Source organism: Carassius auratus, unplaced genomic scaffold (genome assembly GCF_003368295.1).
Source record: "Carassius auratus strain Wakin unplaced genomic scaffold, ASM336829v1 scaf_tig00008402, whole genome shotgun sequence".
In the NCBI taxonomy this organism is placed as follows: Eukaryota; Metazoa; Chordata; class Actinopteri; order Cypriniformes; family Cyprinidae; genus Carassius; species Carassius auratus.
In genome coordinates, this window is record NW_020523941.1 from 89,253 (window position 1) to 110,118 (window position 20,866).

A 20,866-nucleotide genomic window follows, 5' to 3' on the forward strand; every position below is an offset into this window, starting at 1 on the left:
GATTTAATGCTCTTAATGGAAGGCCAGAGAAATTGCACACATGGCACAGCATCCAACACACACACCCTGCCCTGGCGTTAGAACATCTTTGACTCTCTCTTCTACAGACGTCAATCAACAGTAATAAATAAATGTTATCTTTAGAAGGCTTGGTTGGGCAGGAAGAAAAAAAATAAAAAAATAAAATGCCTCCTTGAATCCATTACTTCACAGGACCAAAGTTCCTGTCTTCTATCTGAATATTTTCAGACCACAGTGGCCTCACATGTAATGCTACATGAAACAAAGTTTCCAACAAATTGAAGAAAAGGGTGTGTTTTGGGGAGTGGAGAGAAGAAGAAGAAAGCAGCATCCTGTAGGTCAAGTTTCTCAAGAAAACCTCAACTCCTCAGGGTTAGGGTCTTTGGGAAGACTGATCCGAATCAGCATAATCCCAACCAATATCAAAATCCATCCTGACATCTTCTCTTAGCAGTTTTGGGATCAGTGTGTTTAAAGGGAGAATGACAGGGTGACATGAAAAGCAGCTCGTCTGTGATGCTCATGACAGCATAGTAAGAAGTCTTAAGTGCATCGGCCTCTAGACTCCCTCCTCTTCGTGCTGGCTGTCCTTATAGATATCTCTGACCAGCAGCACTCGAGTCAGGAGCCTCGCCAGAGCGCTCTTCTCTAGAGGCGTCGAGCTGAACCACAGTGGACTGTCCGAGGAAGCAGAGAGCTCTGGCTTCATGTACAAAAAATCTGTCCTCTGTCTCACGGACTCCGGGCTGAGAAAAGATGAAGAGAGATTATGTCAGATCCCATTGGGTCCATTTACACGAACAGAGATTCAGTGATATTAGAAACCTGGCTGATAACAAAAAGACTAATTTAAAACACAGACCAAAAAAACAAACAAACAAAATGATATTTAGAGGCTGGCTGAGAGGTTTTAATAACAAAATGAAGTGAGAACAGTAATTTATGTAATATTATTACAGGCACAGCTCCTTCTAGTCAGTTTTATGTGTCCTCATACTACAAGTGTCAACACCATGTTTCAGGATGTGAACAGCAAATGTTATAATCATTGGACACTGCTTAGTTCAGAACAATTTGAATTAGCTAATCATGGTCTTGGGCAGGGATGGAAATTAGCACCCGCCACCAGCCAAATGCGGGTGATTTTGTGTTGTGGTGGTTAAACTCGCTTCACCTAGCGGCCACCGTGGCAGGTAAATAAAAATAGCTTACTGTTTCACCCAGCCCGTGTGTGTACAACACGCAATAAAGTGTAACATCATCCAAAGCATCTCAGTGGAGAAAGGCAGTGTAAACCGGGCTCAAAACCGCGGCGTTGTTCCAAATACAGTGTTTGCAGCTGAAGTTAGTGCCGCTGGTGGAGTGAAATATTTGTTGGTTATTTACAGTACGTTTTATAGCACGCGCTCTTGATATACAAGATTGCATGAAGAGTTGAATTTGTTATCGCTCACAAGTTTCCACATACTGTCACGTCTCTGTCAAAACCCGGTAAATTCATTCTCTTCCAGCATTCTGCAACATTTTAGATTATATGGACAGTTTGTGTTTATCTTAGTTTTTAATGGCATAATAAGCAAACTAACAAACAGTATTATCGGTCGCGTGTCTAATAACTGCTGTCCGGGGGATGCGTTTTATTTCCAGTCCTCAGGAACTTTTTCAGAAGTTAGCTCTGTGGCTAGTAAGTTGTTACACTGTTCATTTTTGTTTGTAGAAACAACATTTTATCGCTACACATGTTTGACAGCTCTGGCGTGACAAGACACGTAAAAACGCTGTATTAAAAACGCCATGCGTTCGTTTGTCGACAGTGTAAAATTTCATTGATACAGTGTTGAACGGGACTTTTCCCCACATGTTCCCTCAACCACAAAAAAAAAAAAAAAAAAAAAAAAAAAAAAAAAATATATATATATACTGGTGAATCCTTCCTTTGGAATTAAATACAACATTATTAATGCGTACGAAAATGGTTGCATGAGACTTGAGATAAAATAAACTGCTTAAGTATTGTAGATTTTATAGTATTAATTTTCATATGCAGTTACATATTGTTGGTTAAAAACAAGAAAGTGGCTGGTAAAAGCATTTGAGTGGCTGGTAGATTTTGAAATCCACCGGCCAAAAAAGTTCATTTCCATCCCTGGTCTTGGGTTGCGCTTTCCAACCAAAATAGTGCTGGTGCTTGGCCAGGGGCTCTGCAAACATCTTTTACATCAAGTTCTTCAAATGCAAGTTCTTCACAATACATTTTTACATATAGTACTCACCACTTCGAAAGGTAAAGCTCATACAGTCTGCACTCATGTTTCTTAACAGGACAGTGAACAGATCCTCCTGAATCACTGTCCGTCTTGAAGTTTGAGTCACAGTCGTCTTTCCGCCTCCTCTTACTTCCTGATTGCTCTATGGAAAAAGAGACAAGGTTCATCAGAGTACAGAACATACAAAACAGCTCAAACAGAAATGTATTACTATCCACAAAAGCATGACAATAAAAATAGGTTGCAGAATAAAAGCAATACTAATGTATAATGTCTGAATGATGCCATATATAATGCTTCAGATGAACACACCGTGCTGCTCCTGTGAGATGGAGGGGATGCGTATACAGACGGTGGTCTCGTGGCTGTGCGGTTTGGAACTGCTTGGGCCGTAGACATTTCCAAACGAGAGGCGTAAGTGCTGTTCAGTGGTGCGAAGACCAAAATATTTGGTGTTGAGATAAAGAAGAGATCTCAGCAGGACAGAGGGCGTCTGCTCCCCAATCTGCCCACTGCTCCAGAGATGCTGCTCTTCAACACGACCCCACCGAGAACCTCAACAGAAAACCACTCACAGTTACAAACTGGTATTTAGAATCAGAAACAAAGTTAGACAACATTCAAAATCATGCTAAAGACAGATAATTTATGTGAAATGTCCTCATAGTTGGATTGAGTCAACAGCACTTCAGAATGTGAACAGCAAGTTATAATCACTGGACATTTCAAAACGTCAGTCACATTACTTGAATCTCTTCACACTTTTAAACATATTAGTGCTTCTACCATCAGGAAGGACACTGGGTTGCCAGTCTTTGAGGAGCTTGTTCAGTTCATCCCCAAACATGTGGTACTGTGGGTCACCAAAGAGGTCATCCGTCCTTCCTTTATCTTGTAAATGCTACAAAACAAAATATTCGAACACAAACAATACAACACTGTGATTGCAAGACAAATGCTTTTAATAACAGGTGACTGGTGAGTCTCCAATAAGCAGTCTGATGTATCCTCATAGCAAAAGCATCAACAGCATGTTTCAGGATGTGAACAGCAAATGATATAATCACTGGATACTGCTTAGATCAGGACAGCTCAAGCGAAGACCTAGTTTGTATTAGAGTTTACTTTTAAATACAGCTTAAGTACTTAATCATGGAATCTCTAGTTCTCCTTTTCAATTGGTAGGAACTTTAATGTTGAACTGGAGTAAGATGTTGGGATACCCAATATATTGGTAGAATATTAGCAGAGGTGCACAAAAGCTTTTCTTGTCTGGTTCTTATGAGAGCACCTGGAAATCTGGTTTGGTGCTCACACTTATTTTTACATTTACATTCTTTATCATCTAATACTTCTAAAATTGTGTCTTTAAAATCACTAATTTAATAAATTAAATTTGAGCAATCCTTAAAATTAATGTAAATGTTCATACTGTACACTGTAATGTTGTAATTCTTAAATTTATTTTAGTTTTAGTAGTAGTTTAGAATTTAAAATGATAGATTGTAGATTTTAGCGTTTTATTTTTAAATGTATTATTTCAACAAAAATTGTATAGCCCTACTCTGGAGAAAAGCCTGCATATATGACTATTTACGGATTTATATTAGATTTTTATAAGCAAAGCATTCATTTATTTTAAATGCAGGGGTTTACTAAAAAGTGCAACATTTCAATGTTTACTCCATACATTTATCAAGAGGATCTGCTCTCGAAGGATCCTCATTTAAAGTTTTAATGGACAACAATCATGTAAATAAAAGCTGTAGACAGTTTCACCTTCTGGATGCCGAGACAGAGGTAAAGGAGACTGTCTGGAGTATAGCGCTCCCCATTGGGCCGACGCACTTCTTTGACAAAGTGAGATAAAGACTGATTCAGCTCGGCTGGGCTCAGGGACAGGAGACTAACTGTTTAACAGAAACAAACATACACAAAAAAAACACCTTAAACAACATCACCAGTACAGCATACAGAAACACTTAAGATTATCTTGAGGATTTTTTAAACGCTTGTTTACACAATCATGATAAAGGACCCCCTTATAGGACAAACAAGATAATGCATCTCAAGGGGTGTATCCCAAATAATACAATTTGTTGCAACACAAGTCTGTTGTTCAATTTAGAAGGAAAAAAGTGCCCTCATAACTCAAAAGAGATCAACAAAACTGTTTCAGAATGTGAACAGCAGTGAAGTTATAATCATTGAGCACAATCAAACCAAACAAAAGTCTCTCAACAAACCATCCAAGCTTGAAAATAGCTCTGGGTCCATCTGGTATTACAATTTACAAATCAAACTGAATTAACTCTAAGATCATTGATACCTTGTTTCCTCTCCTTTCCTTTGGACTGGCTGGACGGTGAGGCTTCAGATGTGGCCCATCTCCTCCAAGCATTTAAGCCGTATCTGGTGCTCAAGGAGAAAGAGCTGTCTGCAGCTGAGGTTGGTGACGAGGATAATGAGGATGAAGAGTCTTCCTCTACTGCCCGTCTCTTCTGGCCCTGCAGCAACAGTAAATCAGAAACATCAGCATACACACAAGTCATTGTTAACAATCACCCTCTGTGACGCCACAAGCCTCATATAGAACCTCAACAATCATGACACATCAGCATGTGAACAGCAAATGGTTTTCTAATCACAGGACAGCATTGGATGCAGTGATATGGGGTAGATGTGTTCATTACCCTCCTCCTGGTTCTGGGCCGAGGCGTCTTCTCTTTCTCCTCAGACAGGACTGGAGGCAATGAGAAAAGTGTGTCTGTATCCAGACTCTCAACCAGGATGGGCTCTGATGCTGAAACACACACGGCAACACTTCTTTACTATGTATGTTTGGAAACAGTGATTATATATTTAGAGAGTTTAACAGAGAAATATACTTATACTATCTAACGTAGGCATTGTCAAGATTGCAAAAGGCAAAATATTATAAAAAGATCATTAATCTCTTGCAATAAAATGCGAGTTCTTTTAGCGTCAATGTACCAAGAGGCAGGTCCTTCTCCAGATCCAAATCTGGTTCATACTTGTCTTCTTCCTCCTCCTCTTCTGAGCTGCCACTGCCATTTTCATGTTTTACACTTTCCATCTTCACTTCTCCACTGTTCTTTTCACATTTGATATCTAAAAAAAAGAGAGGAGGTTTTGGGATTTACAAATGTTGTATCATTTCAAAATGTTGCAGTGTGAATGGAGGGGAACGACAGGCTTCTGAGAGTAGAAGGGTAAAACTGACACTAGAGAGTGTCACAAAGCTGGGAAATGACAACCAACAGTAGGTAATTGCTGAGATGAAGGCAGTGATGTTACAAACACAAGTAGAGTCCATCTTCAGTCTGTCAGAGGTAGACAGCTCCTAACATGTTCTTACTTGAGCATTTGGGTTTCTCATCTTGACCGATCACTTCAGCCATCGCTATTAGATCAGCTTCCAGAGGGTCAGAGGGGACTTTGGCTTTGAGCTCACTGATGGTCTTCAAAATCTGCTCAGCGTTCTGCAGCGTGGTTGGTAGAAACACTGGCACAGGCACCTGAAAATACCAAAACACTGAGGCAATGAAGGTCATTTCTGTGAGGTAAGGCATGTAGCCATTATGTATTTTCATTCTCATGTTTGAGTAAAATAGAATAAATATATAATTAGAATAATAAAACACATCAATTAAATTAATATGAATGTATAAAAAGAGACAAAATGCAATACAAGTTATAATTAAACTTATTTATAATAAATTTAAACTAATAAAAAGAAAAACATGAATTAATAATGAACCATTTTCATGAATTGACTGAATATGAATTGTAGTTTTCAACTGAAAGAGAAACCTTACTGAAACTACATGTACATAAATCTAAAAATATTGCCATCACAAACAATGTGACACTTTGATTCTGTGAGCGAGCTCTTACCGGTACAGGTATTGCAATAGGAGTGGGCGTGGCCTGAGCATAGAGGTTCATGGGAACTGGGATGTAAACGGGAACAGGGACTGGAACAGGTACGTACTCCTTTCCTGAGCCCTCCACACCTGCCTCATCTGAGGAAGATTAGCAAAGACAGAAGCACATAAACCTCCATCTTCTCCAGAAAAAGTTTGTGCAGTTTTACTGTCACAGAGCAGAAGGTGCTCACCTGTCTGCAGTAGTTTGCTCTGCATGTGGGGTTTGCAGTAGGTGGCCTTGGTCATAGTGAGGGGCTTACAGAGCACAGCTTTATTTTTCACATCCTTCAGGATCCCTCCCCCAGCATACGATACAGGCCCCTGAGTAAACAACTGCAACAGTCACAATAAGAACAGACTAGAGTTAATCTAAACGACTACGCATCATGCCAATTTGTAGCTTCTTGTGTTTAACAATGATTCAGTCAGAACTGACAGCACCCTCACCATCTTAGATGCTTGGGTTGCTCCTCCAATCCCTGTAAATGGACCAAAGGATTTCATTGTAAACATGACAGCATGATTCAGATACGCACATCTGCAGCGGGTTTTAAACTGTACCTAAAGCTGTGTTTTCTGGGCCTTTCTGCGTGGCCATGTTGGGCTCATTCTGTTGGCAGTAGAAGCGCAAAAGACACTGCTGGTCACAGAAATGCTTCATCTCTGCACGCCACTGCACAGACTCCGTCAGGTTCCCCTGTACCTTACAGCAGTCGCAGCGCGCCGCCTAGTGGACATGGAAATGCAGGGATTACAAAGTACTGCAGCACAGATGATTAGATCCAATAATATAACAAGAAATAGTAAAAAAAAAAAAATAAATAAAAATAAACAGGATCTCTGCTAAAGACCATAATGTATAAGAACATATTCAAAAGAACATAAATGTACCTTGTAGTACCAGTCGTGAAACTTTTTAGCACACATCTCACTGCAGAAGTCCCTGCTGACTCCGTCTATTTGTTTGGTGAGAGATTTCTTACACATCTGGGTGCAGTGGTTGCAAGTGACACACTTCAGGCCCAGACGCCTGGCGAAATCCTGCTTGAACAGTAACTTACAACCTGCAGAGCGAGAAAAACACTGCCTGAAATATCACTCCTGTCATGATGGATGAATGTAGTAAAGTTTAATATACCAAATTCACTAGAATATTGTCCGTCATACCCAAAAGATAAAATCACAACATGTCATGATGTGAACAGCAGTAGATTTAATCACAGGACAATGTACTGTTAAACTCTGACAGAAATTCAGAACAGAATAATGACCTTCACTACAAAAAGGTTTTTTCACACCCGAAAACTTCACAGTCTCATGCAGAGTCTTCTCTTCCTGGCAGTATTCGCAGAGCGTCACTATGCAGTGGAGCTTCTTGTAGTCCTCACAACAGGTCTTACTGCAGAACTGATACACCTTATCCTGCAGGGATCAGATATAATCACACTTCAATCTTAGGCTACTCAAATCCTTTAAAAGAACAGTTTGTCCAAAAATTAATTACACCATAATATCTATCAACATCAATTACATTTACTTGGACTACTTTAATAGTGCTTAGATAGGACATTTGTGTCCTCTGCATCCAAATCTTTCAAGTCTTTTATGCTTTTTTTGCGCTTTTATGGTGATCCCATGTTGTTGTATGATCTGTAAAGTGATATTGAATTAATTTGGAGGGAAATACTCATTTAAAGGTTGACATCTAAAAAAACTAAATGGGCTAGTTGAAATGTATGTGTGAGATCTCACCTCCCACTCCAGAATCTCTGGCTTCAGGTTGAAGGCACCACGACAGTAGTTACATTTCAGCTGGATGTTCTCAGAAGCTGAAGCAGGAAGTTGCCCATTGGCTGATGTTTGGATTGTGGCATTCTGCAGGGGACATTTGGATAATAAAGCCACCAGCAGAACATTACCATTTTGTACTTAGACATTCCCCAGATTTAATAATGCATTTACTAGCTTGTGTTCTTCTACTCAAGGTCCTACAGAAATAAAGGCAACTGAAGTACCTGGAACTTGGTGACACACTGTGAACTGCAGAAACTCAAAACCTTCCCTTCAGGTAGAGTTGCCTGGTACTGAGGTAATGCATTTCTCTTACAGAAGTGGCATGAGGGCTCAGAATCTACAAAGACAAATAAGATCAAACATGAGCTGACATTTATAACAGATACTCCGTTCTCCTGACCTCAAATCTCTGACTCAGAGTTTGTAATAGGTACAAGTCTTAAAGCAGGAATCAAATTCCCTGCGAAATGATCTAATATCGACATTATGTACACTATACATACTGCACAACAAATAAGGACAACATTTTGCATATTCAACATGTTATGAAACCACATCAAATGTAGGCATTAGGAGAACACAAAAGAAGGCCGTATGGCACCCATGAAGTGAGAGTGACAGCATTAGCTCTGGGTTGTGATTATCTACTCACTCTGTGCAGCAGCTGCAAATTTGCTCTTTGTCATACAGGCTGTGGTGCAGTAAGACTCCATGGCTCCATTTGACCCAATACACTGAGTGGCATCAAATGATCTGCACATCACCTTACAGCCACTACACTGCACTATCTTCCCATGAGTCTGTGGTAAAAAAAAAAAAAAATAATAATAATTATAATAATAATTTAGAGTAATCACTAAAACACATCATCAAAACTAGATCTGTACGATTGATCAAAATAAAATCGAAATGGTAAAATGGCTTAGTGAAATAATCAAGTCACAAAGCCTGGGATTTAATTTAAAAAGATGCTGCGTTTTCCAGAGTGAATCGCTCCACTGTGTTCATTTACATGTGTGCAGCTCATGAGCCAGCGTCCCAGAGCTGCTCCACACAAACGCATCTCTGCTCTGAGTTTAGCTCACTTACAACGTGCATTTGAGTACAAAGTGAAGACATTCGGATTGCTATAAATATTAATACTACAGTATTGAGTAAAAAAAAAAAAAAAAAAAAATTATATATATATAGAGTTATTGTAGCAATTGGATTTTTACTACTAAAGCGTGCTAACTGACAGCACTGTGAGATGTGAACTAAACACAAACACTGACCTGTTTATAGTCCCTGATGCAATTTTGACAGCAAAAGCGTTTCTGCTGACCATCGATGAGTAAAAAGTGGTTTGCTGTTGCACGACTAGGCAGGTAGTTCCCACACTGTTCGCAGCAGTTCATGATGAGCCCGTTAGCCATACGGTAACGATTAAAGCACGCGTCACTGCAGATCTTGTGGGTCACATTCTTAAAGCTCACCTCATGTCGAATCTGGAGAAGATACAAAAAGATACATTAAAAAAAAATATCTTAGAAGATAAATAAAAAAATGCATTGTATTCAAGTAATAGATTTGCATAACATTATAAAATCAACACATTGACTACTAAATTGGTGTATTGTTCACTGCTGTGTTCACCAAGGTGATCAGCATGGATACACCATAAATACAGTCAATGATGGCAGTATCCGTGGCTACAAGGCTGGAGGCTTTATAGTGTTTAAAAATGATATTCAACAATGGACACCGATGAAAAGTGGGTGAAAATGACAGTACTTGGGTTTTTCATCCAGGCACAATGAACTCGTATTACAGATGCACTGAATGTGCACTGATTCTGAGCTTCCTTCCTTAATGGAAGCATATCCAAATGCAAGAGTCCAGTGCTCTACTGTGATCAAAACTTGTTTAGGCGAACAAGCTCTAACGCAATATAAACAACAAATTTATCTACATAATACCATCAGGATAAAGCAGATTGCATCATTTGCAGCATACACAACCTAGCTGACTTTATAATAATCCAGCACTATCATGTCACAGTCATTTAATGTTCCAATAAAAAATATTTAAGTGAGCCTTCACCATAGAATTCATTAATTCACTATCATTACCCAGTTCACAATGTCTGCCATTCAGCCATCACCGGTGCAGCTCTTATGTTAGGCCTACTAGACGAACACCATGTAACTAGCGGTCAACACATATCGGCAAGGCCAATATATCGGTCAATATTTGGCTTTTTCAAATATCGGCATGAGCCGATAAGTTTTTCCACTTGGCCAATGTGGTACCAGACCTTTATTTTGACGGCACTGAGAAAGGCAGCACCTGAGCGCACACAGTGCTCACACCCTCTCGTTTACTGTCGTAGTTAACAGTTCTGTCTAATACAGATAGAAGTCCAATAATCAGATAGAATGGTTAAACAAAGGAGTTAATGTATACAAAAAGTATTATAATGATTGCCTTTATATTATTAGTAATGGAAAGGCAAACATTATAATACTTTGTTGTTTGTCGTCAGCAAATAAGCATTTATATAATTTAAACAAATCTTTGCTAATGAATATTTAATTTTACAAACTCAGCAAACTTAATCGAATCCAGCTGTGTGATCTTGTGAAGTGTGCATTTTTATCCAGCATGATCACGTATTCTCTGCGTGAGATTCGGTCCATGTGAATTGAACGTTTTAAACTTTAAACTCGTGAATTAAAATTATGCTACCCTTTATGCATCTGCCCACTGTAATATTCATGTCATTTTCACTGTGCTCTGTATGTAAAATGAGAGTTACCCTGGCTTTATTTGAAAAATATGATTCCCAATGCACACAAACTTCCCAAAATACTGAGTGCCCTGTTGGTTACAATGTTTACTTTCTTTTTAATTATACTTGTATTAAATATTTATGTATTTGTGAAAAATACGTTGTCATCTAAAGTATGTTTATTTTTCACATTTATTTTTTAATCCATTGTCAAATAATTTCAAATTTCTTAAATATAAAATAATACAAATAATTATATCAGCTATCACAACCTCCTGCTTTCCAAGATATAGGCAGTCAAAAAAAAACAATATCAGACAACCACTACATTTAACAAGATTAATTATTAATGATAAAAGCTTTCCTAGTAGGATTTGTAAATTACAGTGTACAGGCATATTACCATTACTATTATACAAAAATAAAGGGGTGCACAAACACTCGGTTGTTTTTTGGAGATGTGGGCATTTCAGATGATTGTAAGAGCGTGGTTTAAGTTATTATAATGATCTGTCATTTTCAAACGGAGGTCCAGTCATGACATTACAGGGTCAAAACAATAAATTAAATAAAAAAAAACATGCAGATGGATTGTTTACAATAATCTGTAACATTTAGGAAACAGACAAATGTTCATTCACTGCCAACTTCATTACTTCATTTAGACACTAAATAAATACATTCAAACAGTTTTGAAATATGATTCATACACTACTCTTTGAAAGCTTGGGGTCAGTAGATCTTTGTTTTTTCAAAGAAGTATTTTGATCTTGACTAAGGCTGCATTTACTTGATCAAAAATATTTTGTATATTTAGCATAGAAATTGTGATAGCACTCTATTTTACAGTCCCATGCAGTTATATTATATACAGTATAATCCAGTGCTTTCTTGGGTAGGTACATTGTACGTTCATGCAAGTACACATACTGTACAAGAGAGCAACCCAAATTTAAGGTTTCCATACATTTAAAAATGTTTATTCCAGTGAATTTTCTGAATCATTATGCCAGTCTTTAGGTGACAAGATCTTTCAGAAATTACTCTAATATTGCAGATATGGAGCTCAAAAAACATTTATTATTATCATCAATGTTAAAAACAGTTGTTGGATTTTAAGAAAGTTAAACAAAAATGTTTTAAATATTAAACATTTACCTGTCTTACCATCAATTTACTGTAATTTCTTTAAAAATAATATTACTGACCCAACATTTAAAAGTAGAATAAATATATACACACACACACACACATTATAGATAGATAGATAGATAGATAGATAGATAGATAGATAGATAGATAGATAGAGATGTTCTTCTCAGTGCAATTAAAAGTTCTTCTGACCTTTGTTATGAATCAAGCATTCTGTACCTGTGTCTAAATGTTTGTCTGTGCATATTAAACAAAAATGCAGTCCTAGGGCCTGTACCATGATGGTGGCTCAACAAACTCAGGGTTACAGGATCAGTTGAGTTGACAAAACCAAACCAGTCCAATTTGGCTTTGTTGGTACATAAACTTTCTCGGTCAATGAAAGTATAACATCAGTAATGAACAGCCAATATACATGCCTTGAAATTGTGATTTACTTCTTGTGAGAGATTCACTACCAAAAATTTAAAGATTGAACAAGATGAAGAATTTAAACACATTTACATGATCTTTCCATTTAAGAGGGAAACTTAAAGAAAACATCTTGCCATATAAGTGCAAGTTAAAGTGGTGAAGTTAGTTTATAGAGTTGATCATATTTATAGGTATAAAACACTTAATCTAAACTCATATGTAGTCATGTTTAAGGCTATTGATTTTAAAACTTAATTACGTATGTTTCATATTATCTATGTTTATATTAATTAAAAATAAAAGCTTAATAATTACCATTAAACTAATCTATCTTGTGTAATGGATTAAGGGTATAACAAATATATAAATCACATCAAATAATGATAAAAAAAGAATCACCTCTGAAAATCAAACAATTCTATCTTTAAAAATGTTTTATTATGTAGAGTGGTTTAATTTGGAGTAAGAGAAACTGAGGGAGTGGCTTTATTGTGTCAATGATGTGTCACTTTGCTTTAAGCTGATTGGTCGAATTTCAGTTTGAGATCTCCAACACCACTAAAATCCAAGCCACTTTCATGGTACCTAAAACCCAGGATTGGTGCAAACTAAACTAAAACATACCTGGCTAGCCAGCTTCATGGTACAGGCCCCTGGATTTCTGAATTGGCAATCTGCTTAACATCTTATAAGCTAAACAATATTTCTTATAGAAGATATCTGTAAGTCAAACAAATGTTTGACAAAATCAAGGGAAATACTTTGCAGACATAAGCCGTGTTTTCACCGAAGGAACTTTACCCAGGAACTAGGGACTTTGGCCTGATACTCTGTGTGTTTCCACCGCAGGAGCCAGGAACTAAATAAAGTTCCGGATAAAAACAATTGCCCCTCAGAAGGTCCCTGTTTGTGAGGTAGTACAATTTCAAAGGTCCGGAGCTTTCGGGGGCAGGACTTGGGCGCTAAACATGCATGAAATATTATTGTTATTGTGTCATGAAATTTAGTTTTAAAAGTATTTCAGGTGTAGTTGTAATGTAGTTGTTTAAAACTCAAATCTGTGGTTTATTTATAAAGTTGTGTTTCGCTGATTTCGGAGACGTGAGCTCAGTCCTCATGTATCCGCCGAGAACCAGCCTCACCTCTGCTAGACCTTCTGATGTGTGCAGCTGGCTCTGATGTCTCTTTAGTGGTTAAACATAAAATATATATTTTTTGGGGGTCAATCCAACAGGTAATCTTTGGTCTGATTCAATTTATCTTTATGTTAAATATATCTATATGCTGTATATATACACATTTCCCTGAAATAAGTAAATTTCTGCAACTATTATTTTGTTTAAATGAAAATGAAAGGAGGCAGTTGTATTATGAAAATGAAAGGAAGCAGTGGTATTTGATACCTGATTTCATTTTTTTTGTAAAAAGTACATTGAGGAAAATTGGTGTAGCCAAGGCGAGCTGACTGATGTTATCAAGTACCTTGATGTTTGCAGAATTACCAGATTTGCATTGTCGCGCACATCACACTCCCGAGTCGAATGCGGAAAGTTTGAACTATCGAGGATGCAAGTTGAAATTTGTGTACTTTGTATTTAGAAACGCGCACAGACCTACGTCACCAGACTAGTTGATTAATCTTCATGGTACTTTAGACTGCGGTGGAAATGCAGAAAGCAACAGGTCTGGGGGAAAATAGTTCCCGGGGAAAAAAAGTCCCTGGTACAGGTGTTCTGGGTAATTTCGGTGGAGACACGGCATATAGTTTGCAGCTGGGTAATATGACTGTATGAGATATTCAAATAAAATCAAAAGTATAGCAGAATGTAAATCGCCTGACCTCAGTGAGCTTTCCACAGACGGTGCACTTTGTTTTGAGCTGGTTCTTTTGAGGATTCTGTTTGTTTTCATAAGCTGCCAAGCAGCCTGTGCTACAGAACTCCTGAAATGATTCACTGGAGTCCACCTGGGCCACTATGGTGCCACCTTTCATATTGGTAATGTCTCTGATTGGGAGAAAAATTAAAGACAAAAGAGAATGAGAGAGAGAGAGAAAAAAACATCAAACTGAGTTTGTACAAACAAGAGTGGTTAAGTTGGCACTTTCTCAAACTCATTTTAAAAGTCGTACTTCTTGCACATAGTACAGCTCTTCTTGGGAGCTGGCTTGTGGGAGAAGGCAGACAGGCAGGTTGTCGAACAGAACAGGTGGGACGAGCCCTTGCGCTGGTACGCAGTCTGGCCTTTCTTCAAAGGCTTCTTACAGTTGGCGCATGTGACTTTCATGGTGCGTTGCGGCTGCTGGGATCCTGAGGACGACTGGCAGGGTGGTTTGGGAAGAGGAGCTGCATGAGATGGCGAATCCACTCCAGGCTGCTTCTGGTTACGGGGAAAAGAGGCCGACTGGGAGATCCATGAATCTAAAGAAGCAAAAAAGGATTTAAATCTCATGTTATGACAAGACCACCACAAAACCTTCTGGTTTGTGAATCTTGGTAACTAAAAATACAACCATACACTACTGTAAAATAAGCACATGAATGGATTTATTTTCTAAATGCATATTACAGATTTCATCTATAAATTCATCAGTATAAGTTTCATTTCTTTTTTTCTGACCTAATTGTTTAATCAAAATGTCATAACTGGACCTTTGAAAATACACTTCTCTTCTGATCATGTATAAAGGAGCTTGCCTACAAGCTTGTGCTCATCTGCATCCATTTTTAAGTGCAACACCCATCTCAAAAACCAATCAACAACTGATGTATAGGACCAAGTACCTGTCCCATATTTTTCCTTATTCAAAATACAGTAACACGGTTTACACAATACGAAAGAAAAGATCAGTCACTGCTTATGTAACACAGTGATTTTAAACAACTTCATTTTTACTTGAACTTTTAATCAATTGTTGTTTAATATAGTAAGTTTCATGATTTTAATTAATTAGACATGTTTTTTGATTAATAAAATCTAATTAAACCATTAAAAAAAAAATTAATGCAGAAAAATTTAAACAAAAAAAAAATTAATTTGGGGAAAAAATATAACATTTCATAGGGCCACAGTACATGTATTTTGTGTAAAGGATGACAAAGCAGATACATGAGGATGAATTACCAGATCTTTGGTGTGTCCCTGTTTCTCCATTCTGCACAGGCTGGCTTGCAGCACCGATGCGTCCCGGGTTGAAAGTGGGTGAAGGTCTGCTGGCTGTACCCTGGTTCTGCTGGGCCTCTGGGTTCAGGCTGAATGAACTGCTGATCTGCAGACCATTCTCAGCTCCCTCCAAACCATCCAACCCGGCGGCCGCTGGACCGCCCTCGCCTTTCAGCGATGTCACGTTCGTGATCATGAGGTTTATATCCTCTTGAGCACACAACACCAGTGGCATAGGTGTTGAAGTTGCCATGGCAACCCCCGAAGAGTCTGTTCCCAGCGTGGTAACGCTAGAGATTTTGATTTCAGAGTCAGGCTCCGTGCTGCTCAGGACATTCTTGGCCTCTGGGGGCAGCAATGAGGAAGAAGCAGCAACCTTGAGCTCCGAATCCTCCTCGTCGTCGATAACAATTGGCTCGCTCTGGCTTTTGGCCGTAGCTGCAGAGGCAGGAGGACTGGGCGCCTTTGAGGAAGCGGTTGCTGTGGTAGATGACTCCGCACAGTCTTTGGCAGCAGTGAGGGTCTCTGCAGGTGTGGGACTGGGGGGCTGGACTCTGCCCTGAGAGTGAGCAGGAGGCTCTTCCACCAATACTACATCATCATCATTGTCTTCTGAGGCCTTGGGCAGGTCTGGTACTGTCTGTGGCTCTTCTGCAGATGGAGTCTGCTCTGTTCTGGGTGTGGTTTCCATATGTCCTTCCCCCTCCTCCTCCTCCCCAGTGACTGTACCTGCCTCCTCAACATCTGCCCTGGCTTCCAAATCTCCATCCATTGCTTGGGTAACCACCTGTTGTCACAAACACAATGAGTTCAACAATTAGCCGAGGAAGCAAAAAAAGAGCCATGAATGATGAATAGAAAAAAAAATTGGCTTGCTGATTAATAATCCCTTTATTTCGTAAAGATCAAACAAAATATGACCAATCCGGCTACAGACTGCCAAAATTGAACAAGTCAGTCTCATTTTATTATAACAAGATTAAATTACAACAAAGGATGTCTAAAATAAGTGGTGAAGTTTAAATTCTAAATTTAAGAATGTGAAAACAATGTGGAACTTCAAATTCATATATGCAATAAAGTGAAAATTATTTGAAACTGTAGATTTGGAGTTTTTAATTCCAAAAAGCTAGAAAGTGAACAATTTGGAATAGCAAATTATTATAAATGATTTAAGAACTTCAAATTATGGAAAAACAATAAAGTAAAAATTATTTGGAACTTTAAATTCTGAAATGCAAGATGGAACAATATTTTGAACTATCACATTATTATCATTATTAATAGTATTAATGTTTTTTAAAACTTCAAATTACCTATTGAGCCAAGTGTCCATGATCATAATCATAAAATGATCATCACTAAGCAACCCAAATTACTCACAGGCCAGTAAATGAACAGTAACTCACATGTCCTGCTTAGGCTTTCCACATAGAGCTCAACAAACACCATTTGACCATCTTTGTTGTCAGATAAAAATGAAAATCAACATGTCAATCAACATTTCTTTTAAAGTACAATAAAAAAAAAAAAAAAATAAACATATTGGCATCGAATCTTTCAGTCTCTCTGAAGAAAGTGATGACAAATGTAGATTGCAACAGTTTAGTCTCCATAATGCACAGTAGAACACAAAAATCAATGTGCTACAATTTTGCATTTGGAAATATGTATGTGCTATGATAATCCATCCATTGTAAAGACTTTTGGTTGAACTTTAATACATCTGACTGCAATGCAGAGCTTGGAGTGTATCTCCCTAAATTCTCAGGCTTCGTCACTGAATGCCTCATTTCAGCTGAGATCCTAATGTTGATGCAATGCCGGCACAGACTCCTTATAGAGGCAATGCCAAGCAGCACATACAAAAACACTGCTCAAATAGATGTGACAAACAAGTTAGCATTTTGAATCTCTGGGCTTTCCCCACAGGCTGATGTCATGATCGTGATGCTGGAGAGAGGAAAGTGTTACTGATCCACCTCTCAGACGAGATATAATCACATGCATATGCGCCATGCCCGTGCCAAGTCTGCATTCTGAGCAACAACGCAACTGTTTTCCAAAGGTCCCCACTAAAACGCATCGCAGTTGCATGGCCCCATAAAGCTGCACTTCTTTTGCACTAATTGTGTAAATTATCAACATAATCAAGTCATTTGGGGGGCTATTCCTACCATTCACCCCTAGGCCGTGCCCTTGACTCCAGACCCTCCGTATCCAAACACAATCGTCCTACCGCGATCCGTGCGCTGTCAAGGCAACCGTCTGACGACGTCAACACGCTAAGCTTCATAGGCTTTCATTATATTCAGGAAACTCAAAGGCAAACAGGGCCGCAAACTTGCTAGGCGAGACCCCCAAGCGGGAGGAGCCTCTCAATCTACCCCAACCGTCTCTTTTCACGCAAAACCCCCGGCCCATGTGCCGCTTGTGCACCCACCCCTGGCCTCTCCGGCGCATGCAGCCATTGGATTAGCGGCGAACTGGAGGGAGGAGAGCCTTCGAGACTGCGCCATTGTTATTTTAATGAAAAAAAAAATTGTCAGAAGTAGTTATCGGCAAATAATCCCCGCGAGAAAATTGGAGGGAAAATACATTTGAATTTCACGTATTCGAATAGATGCGTAAGGGCACGCATTTTGTGAGTAACAACACAAATAGAACACTGCGACCAATTGCGAATCTTGCGATCACAGCCATAGAAAACACTTTTATCACATTAATACAGAAAATACGTCTGTTTTTGCTTATATTTATGACTCCCTTTAAGATTTCTACGAGAACCGAGTTTTCTTGCTGGTGTTACTCTTGAGTGAAGGTTTAATTGAAGTTACTCAAGAGCGTTTACCCCTGGTAATCAAAAGGCAATACACGTGGTGCCCTGCTGGGGCGCTATACTGTTAAGAAACATCAACTATAACGCCTATAGGTGACTAGCCACAAATGTTTCACTGCATATTCTAAGCTTGTCCATTTAACTATAGGCTAAAAGCACATTTAGTATTCAGCATCAAAAACAAGCGATATTTACTAATTGGTAAAACACTTGCCCCCTTCAGTCAGCGGGTAGCACTGCCTCATGTCCGCCATTAGAGAGCGAGCGAAACAATGCAAGAGAGCATAGGCAACAGCACCCTGCCACGGCGGAGGGGGGAAATCTCAGGCGGGGTAAAATTGCACGTTAAATTACCCTCTCGTACAAACACAGGTGACCCAGATGGTTTCCTCAGCTTGAGCTCCGCCGCGGACATAGTTGTGAAAACTTTGTCCAATTACGCGCAGTTCAGCATCAAAACGCCAGATATATTCTTACCGGAGTAGAGCTGGATACGATAGAGCGCCACTTTTGTGCCTTGACATTAATCCTGCCGCGCATGCGTGAAAACGTACAGACGTTCCAGGCTCGTGGGAGGAGAAACGAGCTCTTCGCGCTACTCACACGGGACCGTGCGCGCGCTGGTTATGGGAAATCCGACTCATTTAGAGGAACCGTTTCTTTCGAACAGTTCCGATCAAAGTGTCGGTTCAAAAACACGATTCGGTGATTCTTTTTACGCCATGACACTACGTGGTCCATAAACGCCCAGCGTGACAAAACGTTTCATAAGGCACCTTATGCTTCTGTTACGTTTTTGAATGTTAAAAGTATTTTTATTCTGATTTCACGTGTCCAAGTTACGTAAATTATAGCTACGATTCAGTTCCTGAAATGTTGTCGTTTGTATGCTAAATAATGTTCATTTACAACACATTTGAACGGCTTTTTAAGTACGTTTTATTTCTTGCTATTAAAACAACTTACGGTTTATCGGTCAAATCCTCAATTCCCTCGAAATGTACAATAGACACGGTTCTCGGTTTAACGAGTGAGTTGTTGACTCGAGAACAGATCTGACCGAATCATTCATATCCGGTTTGTGTTCAGTTGAATCATTAAAAAGAATCGACTCATGCACGCGAAAAACATTTGAACATTAACCAATCAAGCATTTAGAAGTTTTTTATTGTTGTTGTTATTATTATTATTATTTTACCTTATTAACAGGAACAGGATGACACAAATTTACATATCTTGATGATGTTTTATATTATTTGATAATCTAAGAAATGCAAGATTTGTAAATTATATTTTAAGGTTGTTTTGGTGAAAGAAAATTCTATTTTATCCTAATGGAATATAAATTAACGCTTTGACAAATAACGGATATGTAAATTGTGTTATACGAAAAAAAAAAATCGTAGTATCCAGCAATACAGAGCGAAAATCAAAATTGCTAAATGCAACTGAATTTAGTTAACTGTATTTATACACACCAAAGCAGTGAGTGCGGTAACACTACAGCACGAAAACATGGGGACGGAAATGCATTGCGCAAGAGCCAAATATACATTTCAGGTATCCTTTCTGCAAGAAATCCTTTTACGAAACATAACATACAAAAACAAACTATTCAGCTGCTTAATAAAACAAGTGTCCTTAAAGCCCTACTCAAAAATAATTTGTCTCTTGTCCAACACAAGTTGGCACAGATGGGAGAGGGGGTTCAGCGAAAAATCGGCAGCTGTCAGCAGGAAGTGGCTGTCACTGGCAGCAGGAAGAGGCTGCCAATAAAACCAGATGGCAGCTGTCGCTAATACCCGGAAATTGGAGGATGCTGCCGGCGGCAACAAGACAAATAAATAATTATATACATTTAGGATTATGTTTAATACTTTTTTAAATAAGTATAAAGGTCAGTATTGTATATTATTAGATTTAAAATATTGATAAAATATAAACAAAGAAATAAGATCATTTTGCTAAACGTTAATTTCCAGCCGAATGTTTATGCATGCATGTATCATTGTTTGTGTGAAATAAAACCATTTATATTTATATACGAGAGTGGCACTTACTGGGTGTATGTTGTTTATTTATTATAGGCTATATACACAAATTACTGAAAAGAGAGAAGTCTCAGAGACCTTTATTTAAAATCATAATTTGCGGTTATATTTGTAGTATTTCAAGAAACAACTATATATATATATATATATAGTATAAATTAGCTGTTAAATTTGTAACTGGGTTAGTAAGTTGTCAAAGTCAGTGCTTTACAATGTAAACCGTAGAAAATATATTCAGTAAACAAGCAGACTAAAATATCAATCAGAATCACTAACAACAATCCGGAGGTATTTTCAAGACTCTTAGATCAGAACTGATGAGGTATACGGAGTTACTTCTCCAGCATCTTGCACCAATCACTGTAAAACCCAGGGTGGATGTGCATCTTACCTCATTTTCCTCTTGCAACATGGTCAAGTCAAGCATCGTTTATTTATATAGTGCT

General features: G+C 38.5%; 1 protein-coding gene across 4 annotated transcripts; it reads right to left on the minus strand.

The window, feature by feature from the left end:
* Positions 1 to 340: 340 nt before the first annotated feature.
* LOC113071901 (zinc finger MYM-type protein 2-like) lies at positions 341 to 19,432 on the minus strand. 4 transcript variants are annotated; one of them, XM_026245188.1, is made up of 23 exons: positions 19,336 to 19,432; positions 15,492 to 16,317; positions 14,500 to 14,788; positions 14,209 to 14,374; positions 9,307 to 9,519; positions 8,685 to 8,832; positions 8,254 to 8,369; positions 7,991 to 8,113; positions 7,510 to 7,660; positions 7,130 to 7,302; positions 6,800 to 6,965; positions 6,686 to 6,717; positions 6,430 to 6,571; positions 6,207 to 6,334; positions 5,668 to 5,827; positions 5,283 to 5,420; positions 4,982 to 5,091; positions 4,618 to 4,795; positions 4,068 to 4,198; positions 3,075 to 3,189; positions 2,601 to 2,843; positions 2,295 to 2,430; positions 341 to 767 (listed from the first exon to the last, which is right to left on the minus strand). In XM_026245188.1, the coding sequence occupies exons 2-23, from the start codon at positions 16,300 to 16,302 to the stop codon at positions 581 to 583; spliced, it is 4,056 nt and encodes a 1,351-aa protein (XP_026100973.1). In that variant the 5' UTR covers positions 16,303 to 16,317; positions 19,336 to 19,432; the 3' UTR covers positions 341 to 580. The 4 variants fall into 4 exon arrangements, with proteins under 4 accessions (XP_026100973.1, XP_026100971.1, XP_026100972.1 ...); XM_026245186.1 differs by lacking the exon at positions 19,336 to 19,432 and adding an exon at positions 18,847 to 18,887; XM_026245187.1 differs by lacking the exon at positions 19,336 to 19,432 and adding an exon at positions 18,724 to 18,817.
* Positions 19,433 to 20,866: the final 1,434 nt, after the last annotated feature.